Source organism: Gekko japonicus, unplaced genomic scaffold (assembly GCF_001447785.1).
Source record: "Gekko japonicus isolate JY-2015 unplaced genomic scaffold, Gekko_japonicus_V1.1 scaffold1564, whole genome shotgun sequence".
In the NCBI taxonomy this organism is placed as follows: domain Eukaryota; kingdom Metazoa; phylum Chordata; class Lepidosauria; order Squamata; family Gekkonidae; genus Gekko; species Gekko japonicus.
Window position 1 is genome coordinate 270,302 of NW_015176020.1, and position 15,143 is coordinate 285,444.

General features: G+C 38.4%; 1 protein-coding gene across 1 annotated transcript in view; it reads left to right on the forward strand.

Moving 5' to 3' along the window:
- Positions 1-15,143, forward strand: part of LOC107123341 (utrophin-like) — a 329,348-nt gene that overhangs the window by 249,283 nt on the left and 64,922 nt on the right. The window contains exons 11-14 of the mRNA XM_015426582.1: positions 3,752-3,953; positions 6,076-6,161; positions 8,556-8,713; positions 10,062-10,228. Coding sequence (XP_015282068.1) covers positions 3,752-3,953; positions 6,076-6,161; positions 8,556-8,713; positions 10,062-10,228 — 613 coding nt within the window. The remainder of the gene's footprint in view (positions 1-3,751; positions 3,954-6,075; positions 6,162-8,555; positions 8,714-10,061; positions 10,229-15,143) is intronic.

Consider the following 15,143-nt stretch of genomic DNA (forward strand, 5'->3'; position numbering starts at 1 on the left):
AAAGAGGAAAACACCAATCGGAAGGCACCAAGCCTCCAGGCTTCTCCCTCAGCAGAACAGAGCTGAGCTCCTCAACGATCAAATGGCACCTCTCCTCACATTGCTCTGCTGGCATGCAGCTCCACTGCCTGAATGGTTGTAGCAGTCCCACAGTCACCTAGCAAGCTTCCTTGGCACAGTAGGGAATCAAACTGGGTCTCTCAGATCCTAGTCTAGCACTCTGACTACTACACCATACTGGCTCTTACAGGAAGACTATTAGTCACTCTGGTTCAGTGCTGTCTACTCTGAGTGGCAACAGCACTCCGTAGTAGAAGCAGAACTTTTACAATACTTGAGATCCTTTCAAATGGAGACGCTAGGAATTGATCTTGTGGTCTTCTGTACACAAAGCATGCGCTCTCCCTCAGAGCCACAGCCTCTTCCCATGTAGTGGGTACATCAAGTTTGGCTGTTGTTGTAGTAGATTGATGTCTGCCTTCTAGAAAATCAACAGAGAAATTAGAAAGTGCTTACAAGACAAACAGCTTGAGATAACTCATGCAAACAAGCTCAGTGATATTCTGCAAAGGAAGGCTAAATAAGCAACAGAACTGAATCACTGCTGACCTCCTATGTGAGAAATACCTTCCAAATACCAGTCAGCCCTGTATTTGACCAGGCAGTCCAAGTTTTTCTGGGTCAGGTACAGTGCATATGCCAAAGTGAAGAACCAAAAGAAGTCTTCCTCTTGTATTACTGAACTCTCATTTTTACTGTGGGCATGAATACAGTAATAAAGATTTAATAATCAGTCTCCCGATACTTCTATGAAAATAGAATGACACTCCTCCACATTCTTCACAGATAGGCTGTATAACATTCTACTTGTTGCAAGTGCAACAGTATTAGTGGTAGCTGTCATTTTCCACCTGTTGTTCTGTGTCCTAGTGTTTTTATACCATAAGAGTAGTGCAGGGCAATTTATAATTCATGTTAGTATTGTCAAGTCCCATTTCCATTCAATGTGACATTTATGAAGTTGCTGCTCTGCATATTTGCTGCTCTGCCTTAAAAATGGTTTGGAAAGATTAAAATTTTAAAATAGAGGCTGAATTGGGTCTTTTAAACATTGTTGGTGGGATTGTCCCATCATTGCTAATTTTTGGATAAAAATTGTGGTCCTAGTTAATAAAATAATTGTGTAACTCCTAAGACAACTGAACTTGTCCTTTTGAATTACTGGCCAACTTTACAGTTAACTAAGCAAAAAACAGAATTAGCTGCACTATTATTAATTGCTGCAAAAACTCTGATTGCCCAGGTTTGGAAAACTAATAAAGCACCTACGATCCGCCAGTGGTTCCTTAAGATGTGGAATTTAATTATAATGGATAAACTAGCTTCACAAATTTTGATGGCAGACCTTATGCCAACGAAAAATATATTTTTAGAGAAATGGTTTCCCTTTTTTGATTATGTTAATAGTACAGAAAACAAAAGTTGTAACCTTCCAAAGAAGTATATGGATACAGTTGTTTATTAAATGAGTTGGTATTGTTGTTAATAATGTTTATTATTTAATATGTATAACTGTTTAAATCATATTATTGAAATTATTAAGTCAATATCTTTTATACTAGAGAATTATATTTAAAATGGTGTTTTGTTTTGTTATTGTTTATATGAAAAAGTTAATAAAGTTTATATAAAAAAATAGAGACTGAATTCAGGCATCATAAACAAACCATGGGAGCCCTCCCGGTCACACGAGGAGCATTGGCACTTACATATTGCCTCCCCTACCCATGCTGAGACTGAAAGATTGTGTACTTTAATCAGCAAATTGGCTGCCTTAACAAACTGTTTCTTGCCTACAAACTCAGATTAAGACTACTGGTTCTAGTTCTGAGAAATCACAGTTTGTTAAATGCCTGTCATGACAAATTGTGATTTGTTCTAAGCCAGAATCTCTCTTCAGTCTTTGCAAGTGAGGGAAAGGCAGAAAGAAGCCTGCCAACCCAAGGACTTCTGAAGTACACTTCTTGATTATCTGAATTCATTCATACGGTGAAAAGGATGCCCAAGAACTGTCACCTTTTGCTAAATTTTCAGCCATTTTTCATGAAAGATGTCTGTAGAGATTATTCTGTCGATTTCTGATTTAAACTAATCTTTTCTGTTCTATGAAATGCATCTTTTCATTACTTTAAGACTACTTAGAAAAATCCATGATCAGCTGTTTCCCTTCTGTCTCATTGTCTGGATGATAATTAGTTTCTCATAATCGCACCCGTTCATGTCACCACCCAAAAGAAAAGTTGTAGCTGAAATGAGAGCTTTCATTGGGGATGTCTATCAATGCATATGGGCATATTTCTGTTATTGCTATGGTTAGGTGATGAAGTGATTTGAAACCAGTCATCAGTCTCTTCCTAGGAATAATGATAAGTGATTTATAAAGTTTTTCAAGAAGTGTTCAGAAAAGGTTGCTTGTTTTCTGAGAGTTCTCCATCAGTTTTGAATGTTGGCACATGTACACTGCTATGTGCATTCAGATTGTTATATTACTCCCTCAGAATTTTGTTTAGTGCCATTTGCATTATTACAAGTGATTTGAATATGGATGCTGAAGTTCTGTGGTTTTAGAGCAATGTATATGATCATGTAGAATGGAATAATTTTCCTTTTAAACTATGTGGCCGTTTTAGAAGTTCACATAATTTCAAAGCAATTAGACAGTACGAGTTTAAAGAATTTCTGCATACATGTCTAAAAAGCACGTGACTTTCAGTCTGCTCAGTGCTGTTTCCTTATGCAGGGAATCACATTTAATGTTCTGAACCAAAGGAGAACTTATGAGGAAATGGTGCTTATTCATATTGTGTATTACAAAATTTAGCATGATCACTCATTTGGATCAAATATCGCTTTGCCATTAGAACTACATTTATTGGATTTATTGTTTATACCCTTTTGTACAAGAAACTGTTATGCAACGTAAGCTGAGGACTCATTGTCTCAGACTTTCCTCCAACGTCTATCTCCTGTCTTTCTTTGCCTTCCCACCTCCAACCTTTCTCAGTTTCCTGTCACCTGCCACTTTTCCTTGAGACCTTCCCTCCAGCTCCCATTTCCTACTCCTTTAATCCATTTGTCTTTCCTCTATCCATTCTATCTTTGCTTCATGCCCCCATGCTTCTTCTTGTCTTTCATACCCTGCCAATTCCTCTTTCTCCCCTAACTCACATCTAGGGATGTGCATTTTTTTTTTTTACCGATACTTTTTGGTTCAGGTTTATTGGACCCGAAAAATTTCAGGATTCTTGAAAAATCCTGAATTTCAATACCGGTACAGTATTTTTTAAAAAAGAAATCTTGGGTTTTTTAAAGTCCAGTAGACCCAAGGAGAAAAAATGGTTAAAAAAGCCAGTCCAATCCTGGGGCTCACTTCTCACGGAGCCTGGTTTACACTGAGCTGCAGAAGAAGCCAGCCTGAAGCTGAGCCTGTGGGGAGCAATCTGCTCCTCACGGGCACAGCTAATCCTGGGTCTGGTTTCTCATGCAGCCCAGAAAACTGGGATGCAAGAGAAGTCAGTCCCAAGCTGAGGTGGCGGGGAGCAACGTGCTCCCGGCCAGCACAGCTGATCCTGGGGCAGGCTTTTCCTGCAGCCCAGTTCAAACTAGGCTGTAGGAGAAGCCAGCCCAAAGCTGAGCCGGTGGGGAACGAAATGCCACTTATTGTATTTTCTCTGTTTTATCCCTTTGCCAGTGGACCTGTTGGACTTAAATGCAACAAATGAAGCTTTCATACAGCACAAGTTGTACCAAAATGACCAGCTCCTCAGTGTTCAGGATGTGGTTAGCTGTCTCACTACAATTTACAGTGGGATGGAAGAGAAGCACAAAGAACTGGTGAACGTTCCACTCTGTGTCGATATGTGTCTCAACTGGCTGCTGAATGTTTATGATACGTGAGTACAGGATGCCAGTGTGAAGTAGACAATGTTCATAGTCTTACAGAATCAATCTGTGTGCACAACACTGTTTTTCTGTTGACATATGTGAAAAGAGGATGAGAGCTAAACACAGCTGGTTCTTTCTTTCTTATGGTCAAAACTAGAATACTACTGTGTATGCTGAGCTCTGTATTGTGGGTTCCCATGGAATGAAAAACTCTAACTGAAGAACTCTTGATTTTTCCCCTTCAGAAAAAAAGTTTGCTAGATCCAACAAGCTATGAATGGGAAATGAGTTCATGGCTCTCGCTCTCTCCCTTTTTTGCTATAGTCCCCAGAGCTCCCACCCCCACCCTGAGCATTCTTCTAAGGACTGGGAACCCTAAAGAACCAAGTGAGGTGTAGCATGAAGTCTGCATTTGAAGGGAAATCAGCACAGTTTGCAGAGCTTTGGTCCTGTTTGCAGATGAGCTCAAACAAGAGGAGATGGAGTGATTTCTGCAGATCTTCTCCTTGAGCAGCAGCTTCCAATACCACATATTGTTCTCTTCTCAGAAGCCATATTTTGGGGAGCTCAACAGGAAAGTAGATCCATTCTATGAGCTGTTTTTGGTTTACTGAGTCCAACCTATAATATACATATTGCAGTTCTAACATATCCACGACCTTATGTCAGTTCATCCAACTGTCTGTATGCTATGTTCACGGGTAAAAAAATGAGAAGGAAAATGCAGTCAAATGTAGCTTGTGTAATGCATCAAATAACATACATTAAAAAGTTGCTAACTCTATATCAAGATAATTTCATTGCACAGTTCTCATTTGATAGGGCTAGAGCTAAGGTCATCCCAGTCATTTTTACAACAACAATAATAGCAATCAGTTGATCAATTGTAGAAGTCAGTGAGATAAGCACACTATATATAACAATATATAAACTCATAGTTCGGTGAAATAAGTGGAATATAAATATAATTACTAACCTTTGAAACCACCACTGTGGTTAAGGTAAGCAACGTGACAGTAAAACAGAAAAGGGTTAAACTATTGCTTTACAATGGAACAACTTGAATTTTAAACTATTCAGTTTTAAAAGGAAATATTTTCATGGCTGTTATTTCTTATGAATACCACTCATAAGAAATGCTGGGCAGATTTTAAGGGTGTGACCACACGGGAACATCTGCCACACATCCTGCACCTGTTGGCAACCCAGCATTCACGCCTGTGGCGTGGTTAATTCTGCATGTGATCACAGTCTATAGATTGCTTTTTTGTTGTTTTGGGCACCAAATAAATTTCATGTGGTCTTGAGTTGAATAAGCTTCCATTGTCAACATTATTTTATGTTTTAGCTTTCTTATGGGTAAAAGGGCAGTTGTCTGATACAGTAAACAACCTACTTATGCATTTGAGTTTGCTAGAATTTCATAACTCACTGATTGCTTGCAAATTTGTCAGTTTCTGCAACATGCTACAGTAAATTGCACACGTTGTTCTGTCATTTACAACAGAGCAATAATATACTTGTGGTGTGAATTCAAATACTGTTATAACTCATCAGTAGGCTTTTTAATTTTTATTGTGTTGAACGTTTGAATGATAGGAGCAGTTGCTAAATTCACCAGCCCAATAGATACATTTGTATCCTAATAATTATTGTTTTTGTTTTAATCTGTTACTATGAATGTTTTTTTTAATTCCAATTTGGAAAATATAAACAACCTCCTTTTAATTAGCTCTTCATTGTTGACTGTGATCCGGAAGGATATGTGTAAATCTTGAAGAATTTTCTGAGATTTTCTTAGACTTTACTCTCCTGGTACTTCCTTAGACCTTTTTAATGCTAATGAACATAAAAGCGATTTGCCAATCTGTCCTAAAAGACGTTGAAAGAGAAGTTCTGGGACCAACATATCTTAACGACTGCTTCCTCCATATGAACCTACCCATCCACTCTGGTCATCTTCAGAGACCCTGTCTTACTATGTAATGTGCCTCCCAGTATTACAGTATTAATCAAGCTGTGATGCTATACTGTCAGGTGTCAATATGTAATAATTGATATTAAATGTTTGTACAGAATGGAAATATTTAGTGTCTATACTGAGGAACTTTATTTTCATTAAAATTTCAGTGGTCGTACTGGAAAAATCAGAGTGCAGTCCCTAAAGATTGGTTTGATGTCTCTTTCTAAGGGCCTTCTAGAGGAGAAGTACAGATGTGAGTATAACGTTCGTATAAGGGGGATTCTCTTTTTCTTTGAATATATATAGTTTAAGTATAATTCAGTAACACAACAGCAGTTGTATTAAATTTCATTAACCATTTCATTGTGGCAACATATATAGGTTCAGGTACTCATTCTGGCAAAGAATAAGAAAATTTGTTTTTCCTAACTTGTGTAGAAAGGCTGGAAACATTCATTGCTCTGTGTCGGGAAAAACTGCATACAAAGCACATGCATAGGTTTAATTTATGGAGCCTGCAAGCAACAAAGTGTGAGCTAGAGTTTGCTGGAGCAGTTGTCATTGATAACACTGCTGCAGACTAAGGTATTACCACTGTGTTAATAGGTGGTGGCTTTAAAGTCCTGTTTTGCTGTAAGGTTTGACCCTGTGAAATATTTCAGCTTCAGTTGCAACTAAGCTAGCATTCTAATAAAATCTATAAACATAGTGCCCAAGGCCATCACCAGGAGGTAGGGTTGCCAAGTCGAAAATCGTCGGGAGCAGGGGACTCCTGTCCGGCGTCCTATGCGCACGCACGCGCTGCACACACATCACCAGGAAGTGACGTTATGACACCAAGCACGCTGGGGGTGGGGCCATGACCATCCAAGGGGGAAAACATAGAGTTTCCCCCTCCGATGGTTGTGGCTCTACCCCCAGCGTGCCCGGCATCATAACGTCACTTCCTGGTGATGCGCACGCTGGGGTGGGGTTCCCCCGGGGCCCGATCCACCGGCGGCAGGGAATGGGCCTCTGGGGCGGGGGTTTCCCCACCCCCTGGGGGGGACTTGGCAGCCCTACCAGGAGGAAGCTCAAAAAGAACTAGGCCTTGAATAAATTCCTTTAGCAGTGTCTCTAGTTCATACATTTGGCTTCACACATCACTGCTTGTACTGCTTCAATCTGTGGTGATGGTCTAGAACCACAACTCTGTAAGTGAAAATATCTATTCTACCATCTTCCTGTACATGGTAGGATTAAAACTTAAAGCCATCTTTATCTTCCTGGAGACAAATAAGTCGTTATAATACCTATGCTTTGACATGAAATTAAAGTTGGTGTATAGTTCATTTTTATACCGAAGCTCTTAAGGAAGAATTCTCAAGGGAAAGTTTGAAGGAACTGCAAAATGCTACAACAATGAAGTAGAAATTAGTAAAGAGTGGGCAGAAGACATAATTTAATGGTCTTCAAAAGTGGGTGCAGATTATTTTGTTGGCCATTGGCCAAGTTACAGGTTAGTGTTTGCTCTTCATGCTGTAATCAGCTTCTTAGCCTGCAGAGATACAAACTATGTTTTAAAGTTATTACAAAGATCACATGTACTCTTGTGTTTAAAATTTATTCCATCAGTTACGTAAGCCACAAAGTATACCAAAGGCTAGTCAAAATGTTATATGGTGAAACAAACTTTTTTCTAAAACATAAAATGAAAAGCTTGATGATCAAACTTTCCCCTATTTTGTGAGTGTTCTAGACTGTGCCTTACCGCAGGTTACACAGTAAATGTCATTCCTTTGAGGACCTATTCTGAACACTATACTGCATCAAATAAATGGGCTGTATAGCCTCTGGTGTGTACTTTGTTTCAGAACAAGCAGAGAGCGCACGTTGTTGGGAGCATCTGCTATTGTTGTAGTGCTTTTCCATACCAGAGAATTGCCGGTTTATTTTAAGACCTGCATCCTTTAAAAAAAAGAAAAACTGTCTTCAATAAGCCTTGGATTACTTTACTTTGTTTTATTGTAAACCACATTTGAAGCTAATATGACTGAAAGGTGGACTACAAATATAGTTAATGGATAAATAAAATAGCTAATACTGATTTCCTTGGGACCCCATATTTTTGGTGACAGAAACCACCTAAAAAGAGAGGTGGAACATAAATAATTTGTATTCTATATCAAACATGCAGTGCAATGCAATGTCTATTTAAGGTGATTCCTGATATAATAGCCAACACTTCTACTACTTAAGATTTGCGGAATGTCAGTCTGAAATAGCTCTAGTTGGCATCTGTTTTTACCTCAACATTTGGTGTATAATACTAGAATATTCTAGATAATTCAAAGTGAAGGAGTGAAAACAATTTATGCAGAAACTCTGTTAGTATTTTGAGCCATGTAGGTTTATTAATGTAATGGGTAGAGTTGGGTAGAGGTTTATCTAAACAAAACCCTGCCAGTTGGTTTGACTACACTGTAGACTACACTGGTGAAATCACACCATTATTAAGAATAATTGAATTATTTTCTATGAGAGAGACTTTGATAGTTAGAATTACTTTGAAACAGGTAATTTTGCTTGTGTGCAAGATGGAATTACTACTGCTAAAATTGTTTTATAAAGGTAAACAGAGAAACATTATTTCTTACATGGATTCCAGATCTCTTTAAGGAAGTGGCAGGACCCACAGAAATGTGTGACCAGAGGCAGCTCGGCTTATTGCTTCATGATGCTATCCAAATCCCACGACAGCTTGGTGAAGTAGCTGCTTTTGGAGGCAGTAATATTGAACCCAGTGTCCGCAGCTGTTTTCAGCAGGTAATAAATTTGGCTCCACTTTCATTCTGGAAGGTTTAAATACATCCTTTATTGAGGCTTTTCTGTTACCAGGCCCGAATCAAGTTAGACATTTGGAGACACAACTTTCAAAGAAAAACCCCCCCAAATAGGTACATAAAACTATAGTTTCATCTAAATCAGTCATCCATATAATTGTTAAAGGCATTAATCTAGGAAAGATGGAGAAAAATAAATCGGCTTTTAGTTGTAGCACAGAAGCATAATTACTGCTTTCTAGAATGCCATGTGAAGGATTATAGTTTAAAAGATATTGCTGAGACTGACGTTCCAGGGCTCCTTACATCTGCAGGGGCTTCAGTATTTCCATGGAGCTTCCACATGAGCAAAGACTGAGTTCAAGCTTGTGCATCTACCTCTCTGTCTCATGCAAAATAAATCTTTGCATCTCCTCTAATGGATAATGTAGTGAATAATAATAGTAACTGATCTGTGCTTCTGTAACCTGTACAGGCTTGAGTATTATGGTATGCTGTATATGAAACAGCCCTTAAAGAAGTCCAGAAGCTTCAGTTAGCACAGCCTGCCTGCCTGTATATCAAGCTAATACTGATAGAGCTTCACTGGCTGCAAAATTGCTTTGGGTTCATTTTGAAGGTGTTGGTTTTTACCTTTAAACCTCTTTACCACCTTGAACCTATGTATCTGAAGAATCATATCTTCTGAACTGAACCCATGCCAATTTAGGTCAGCCCTGAGGACTGTTTTGGGAATCCCTTTGACCCGACCAGTCTGTTCTTTTGCACCTAAGTCATGTGCTTTTCCGGTTATGCCATCCAACCTGTACAATAATCTTTTGGAAAAGAACTGCAAGTCCCTTTTATTAAACAGGGCATGTAAGATTTTAATCTTCTGAAAGGCATTTCAGTGATTAATGGGTGTTAATTTTTCTGTTGGATGCTGTAGTTGTATGGGGTGGTTTCAGTGTTTTTGGTTGTTTTTGTTGTTGGCTAGTAGTTTTTAGCATAAGCTGCTAAGAACACAAGCAAAAGAGAGGGATACAGTTTTTAAATACATAAATAAAAGTAGTCCACTCCAGTCCTCCCTCATTGTGTGTTGTGTTGCTGCATTGATACAGTATGCACCTGAGTTAGCTTAGAAGCTCGGGTAATTGAAATTTGTCCTTCCTGCTTCATTGAATGTTATAGATGACAGTAGCATTTCCATGGCATATGTTTTAGTTACAGTGTAATTTCCTTGTGTTTTCCACATTTGGGAAGGGCTGAGGTTAGGGCAGTTTCTTTGCTTAAAAAGTAATGGGGTTAAAATACACAGTCAAATATTTTCTGATCTTGTTCTCATTCATCAGAACAACAACAAACCAGAAATCAGTGTAAAACAATTCATAGACTGGATGCATCTGGAGCCTCAATCAGTGGTGTGGTTACCTGTTCTGCACAGAGTGGCAGCTGCAGAAACAGCAAAACATCAGGCCAAGTGCAACATCTGCAAGGAATGCCCAATTGTTGGCTTTAGGTAAGCTGAATAAAATGCTGTGTCTTCCTAAAAGTTTAATGAATAAACTGACGGATTATAACACCCTGTTTCGTTGCAGCTGCCTGGCTGACATTGTATCTCAGTAGCTGAGTGATGGCAGGACTGTGTTCCCATCTTGATTAGCTTTTCTAAAGAAGTCTATTGCCTCTTGTATACCACACCACAATCTTGATTATGTGGGCTAATCTCTTATGGATGTATGACCACAACAGCTTTTGCTTCAGTGTTTCTAGTAAAGACTATGTTTCCTCTCACAAATCTAAACCTTGGCTTGATAGGAAATGCACTGAGACTAAACATTTTTTGGTTGAACAGTATAAATCATATAGGGAACAGAACCAAACAAGGCTCCCAATAGAATGTTTTGAGCTGAAAATGAACTATAAAGTCTTAATCACAGGAGAAAAGTTACAGGCCCAAAGGAGTGGTTTGGCAGAAGTTAGTTGCAGCATCAAAGATGAATGATTCCACCTCCTTCTGAAGGATTGTGACGGGGAGATTAAGTAGCCAGCCATCTGCACTATATACTTGTATGACTATGAAGTCTTGAAGAAGCATAATAACATATAGATTGCTATAGGATGCTATTTGCCTACAAGCTGAGATCAACATAAACACTATCAGTCCTTTAGAAGAAGAAAAGATTGGATTTGTACCCCGCTCTTCACTACCCAAAGGAGTCTCAGAGCGGCTTACAAAGTCCTTTCCCTTCCCCTCCCCACAACAGACACCCTGTGAGGTAGATGGGGCTGAGAGAGCTCTGACAGAAACTGCTCTTTTTCAAGAACAGCTGTGCCAGAACTATGGTTTGCCCAAGGTCATCCAGCCAGGTGTAAGTGGAGGAGTGGGGAATCAAACCCAGTTCTCCCAGATTAGAGTCCGCTCACTTAATCACTACACCAAACTGGCTTTAGATGTCACTTTTTCATTTTGTCCCCCCCAAATTAACAGAGCTGATGTTGGTGTGGCCTAAATAATTTGATGCATGATATTTCCCATTTCTGAAATTATTTGTTCTCAAAACTGTGACACTACAGGGCATGACCACCACATGTGAATATAATTGCCTCACTGATTACAGTTTCTCCAACATTTTTTATTATTTGTATTACTTATTCTTGCAAGATTTATCGGAGTAATATACAATGGTATACTACATCAATGATGTAGTAGTTTCAAAGAATTCTCCCTAAGGGCTATTGATACAGTTTTCCTTGTTTGAGTCATCCATAACTTATTCCATACATTTTGTTCTATTTTTATCCCAATATCATTTTCCCATATTATTTTCAGACCATTTGCCGTATTTGTATCTATTTCAGATTAATGAGAATATATTTTAGAGATGATTCCTTTTGCACTGTTCATATGTTGTATTAGCATTTGTTCAGATTTCATCATCCTTCTGGTAATAGTTACCCTTACTGTAGGATTTGCAGTTAAATAATGTAATTGATGAAGAAGAATCCAGTTCATTAAAACTCCTTGCAACTTTTCTTTTAGTTGTATTACAGCAAGGGGGTTCGATTTACATAAAAGTCTCTCATTCTGTAAATCCCTCTTTCTTTCCATTTAATATATTATTCTGGTTTACCTAAAAAACAAAAGTTGTGTAATGTAAAATGAAGCACCAGGGATATCTCTGAAATCAGTTTGTTTTTCCATTTAATCAAAAAATTTAACTAGAGGATAGAAAGGGATTCTCTATCCATTTTATATCTCTTACTTTTTCCCCTCCAAAAACAATTTTCTCAGTTAATTCCAGATGTTTCCCATTTGCTTCCATACTCACCCATGGCTTATCAGAAGTTCCATCCAGGTACGATAAACTAGGTTCTCCCCTCCCCCCTTGATCCAACCTCTTTTGTCTCATAACCTTCATTAGTCTTGGTCTTTTACATTGATATATAAAATTAATAAATGTTTTTGCCACCTTGCCAAGTCTTTTGGTGTAATTACTATGGGAAGTGTTTGGAAAAGATAATTTAATTTTGGTAGTGCCACCATTTTTATGGTGCTAGATCTGCCCATAATTGTGAAGTGTATCTGGGACCACTGCTAAAGTTTATTTAAATTCTTTGAGATAGTTACTCCCAGATATTTAAATGATTTATGGAATATTGGGAAACCTAGATCATTTTGAATTTCACGTTGTATTTTTGGTTTAATATTTATATATAATATTCCAGATTTTTTATAACTAATACATAATCCTGCGGTTATTCCCTATTCACTGATTTCTCTCACTAATTCTGGTAAAGCTTCTTTAGGTTTTACAGTTAACACTGTCACATCATCCGCAACCATATTAATCGTGTGTGCTTGACCATTTACTTCTAAGCCTCTAATATGTTTATCAGTCTTTATGGCGGTGTTCTAATGAGAGATCAAAAGGCAGGGGTGATAGGGGACATCCCTGTTTAGTTTCTCTGGTCAGGGGAAAATTTTCAGAGTCAAAACCGTTTACTCACACTCTAGGTTTTGATTTTTGATAGACTGATAGTATCACATTCATAAAATATTGCCCAATATTTAGTTTTCTTAAGAGTCCAATAATAAAATCCCTTTCCAAATATCAAATGCTTTCTGTGCATCAAGAGATACAATAGCTAGCGGCATCTCCTGTTTTTTAGTTATATGAATGGTATTTAATATTCTATGTATTGGGTCTGTTGTTTGCCTTTGGGGGGTATAAATCCCGATTAATCTAAAGAGGCATAGTCTTTTATTATAACACTCATTCTAGACTTGAAGACTGTAGTGAATAATTTTGCATCCTGGTTTACTAATGCTATTGGTCAGTATTTGATCTTATCACATGTGCTAAATGATGGATTAAATCCAAGAAGTCCAATATAAATAGATAGCTGCTAATTGTAACCATGCTGGACATCTCTTAGCCTCTGTGTCTACTTATAATGGGGTCAAACAGGGCTGTGTTCTGACACCTGGTCTGTTCAGTTTTTATATCAACTCAATGGTTAAGTGTTTATCTGACTCCATTTTTCATCTCCCCAAACTGGCCTTTAGACAGCTTTCAGCTTTACTTTATGCAGATGATGCAGTACTGCTCTCTCATAACAGTATAGATTTAAGGTGTATGCTGAGGACTTTTGCATCATATTGTTATAATGATATCTTGACCATTAACTATAGCAAGTCCAAAATTGTTGTATTTATCGGAAGATCTATGCACAGATGGATGATTAATGGGGATGCTATTGAACACTTGACATGTTTTAAATACTTAAGTGTAGTTTTTCATTCTTCCGGATCTTGGCACACTCAGATTAATAATGCAGTTGGGAATGCCCAAAGAAGTATCTGTGCTTTAAATTATACTAGAAGAGACCAATATGTTCCCTCAGCTATCCGTGTCTTTGTGGCCAAGGTTATTACACAGCTGCTGTTTGGGTCCCAGGTATGTTAACTATAGACCCCATTCAATAATTCAAAGTAAATTTTTGAGAGCCATACTTGCAGTCCCCCACTATGTTCCTAATACAGTTTTGTGTATAGAAGCAGATTTAATTTCTTTGGAAGCTTGTGCATGGATTAATTACTGGCTGAAGCTGGTTTTATCTCTTGTGGGTCCTGCACATTTAATATTAACAGACATCTTTCACTCAAAGTGAAAAAGGTTCCTTTCAGAGAAATTACAATCCATCAGTTAGTCTCCTAGCAACTTAATAGCCTTGGGTTATTCCAAATCTAAATCTGAAATGGAGCAAAGGATTTGGGACATTGAACTTAAACACTATTAAGTTTTGCTGCAAAATATCATCACCAGGAACAAGAAACTGGTCTGTCAGACTATTTAGCTAGTATGTTGATTCCCAAGCACAGGATAGCTTTCACTCTGTCCTGTCTCAATGTTCATTCATCTGCTTTATTTGAAAAGAGATACCATGGTGTGCTGTTTCATGAGCATTTATGCCCCTATGCTACTGGGGAAATTGAAATAGCTGGACATATGCTGCTGCAAAGCCCCTTCTATAATGATCTTAAACCTATCCTCCAAAAAAATCTTATCCTCCAAAAAAATCCTGGGAAGATAGGAGGAATGTTATATCTCCTTTCTTCTTTAAGTCCTTGACAGCTCTTCTAACTTTAGTTGATAACCTCTATCTGAGTGCAGATAAAGTTCAAGCCTCTCTGTTGCTCTTATTGGATTTATCTGCAACCTTGGAAACAGTAGATCATGCCATCTTGTTAAGGCCCCTGGATGCAGAAGTAGGTATCCTGGAATGTGCATTATTTATTTATTTATTTTTTATTTGATACCCTCTATCTGAGTGCAGATAAAGTTCAAGCCTCTCTGTTGCTGTTATTGGATTTATCTGCAACCTTGGAAACAGTAGATCATGCCATCTTGTTAAGGCCCCTGGATGCAGAAGTAGGTATCCTGGAATGTGCATTATTTATTTATTTATTTTTATTTCTATCCTGCCTTGCCTGACAAGCAGGCTCAAGGCGGCATACAATAATAATTTATAATAAAAACAGATAAAATTCAACAATAAAATATAAAGTGCAAATTACATACAAACAATAAAGTGCAGATGGCAATCATTGTAGTTGGCCCCATATGACTATCCCAAAGAAAGTACTAGTAATAGATGTTCAGTAGCGCACTCAGTGGCAGCTCCTAATCGAAGGCCTAAATGGAATCGAATGGAAGAGCTCCGTTTTACAGGCCCTGCGGAACTGTAAGAGGTCCCGCAGGGCCCTGATGTCCTCCGGGAGCTTGTTCCACCAGTGTGGAGCCACCACTGAGATCTGGTAATACCCAGTCTGGCATCCTTGGGGCCAGGGACAGTCAGGCGATTTAAAGTCCCTGATCTCAGTGCTCTCTGGGGAACATGTGGGGAAAGGCGGGCCCTCAGGTAGGCAA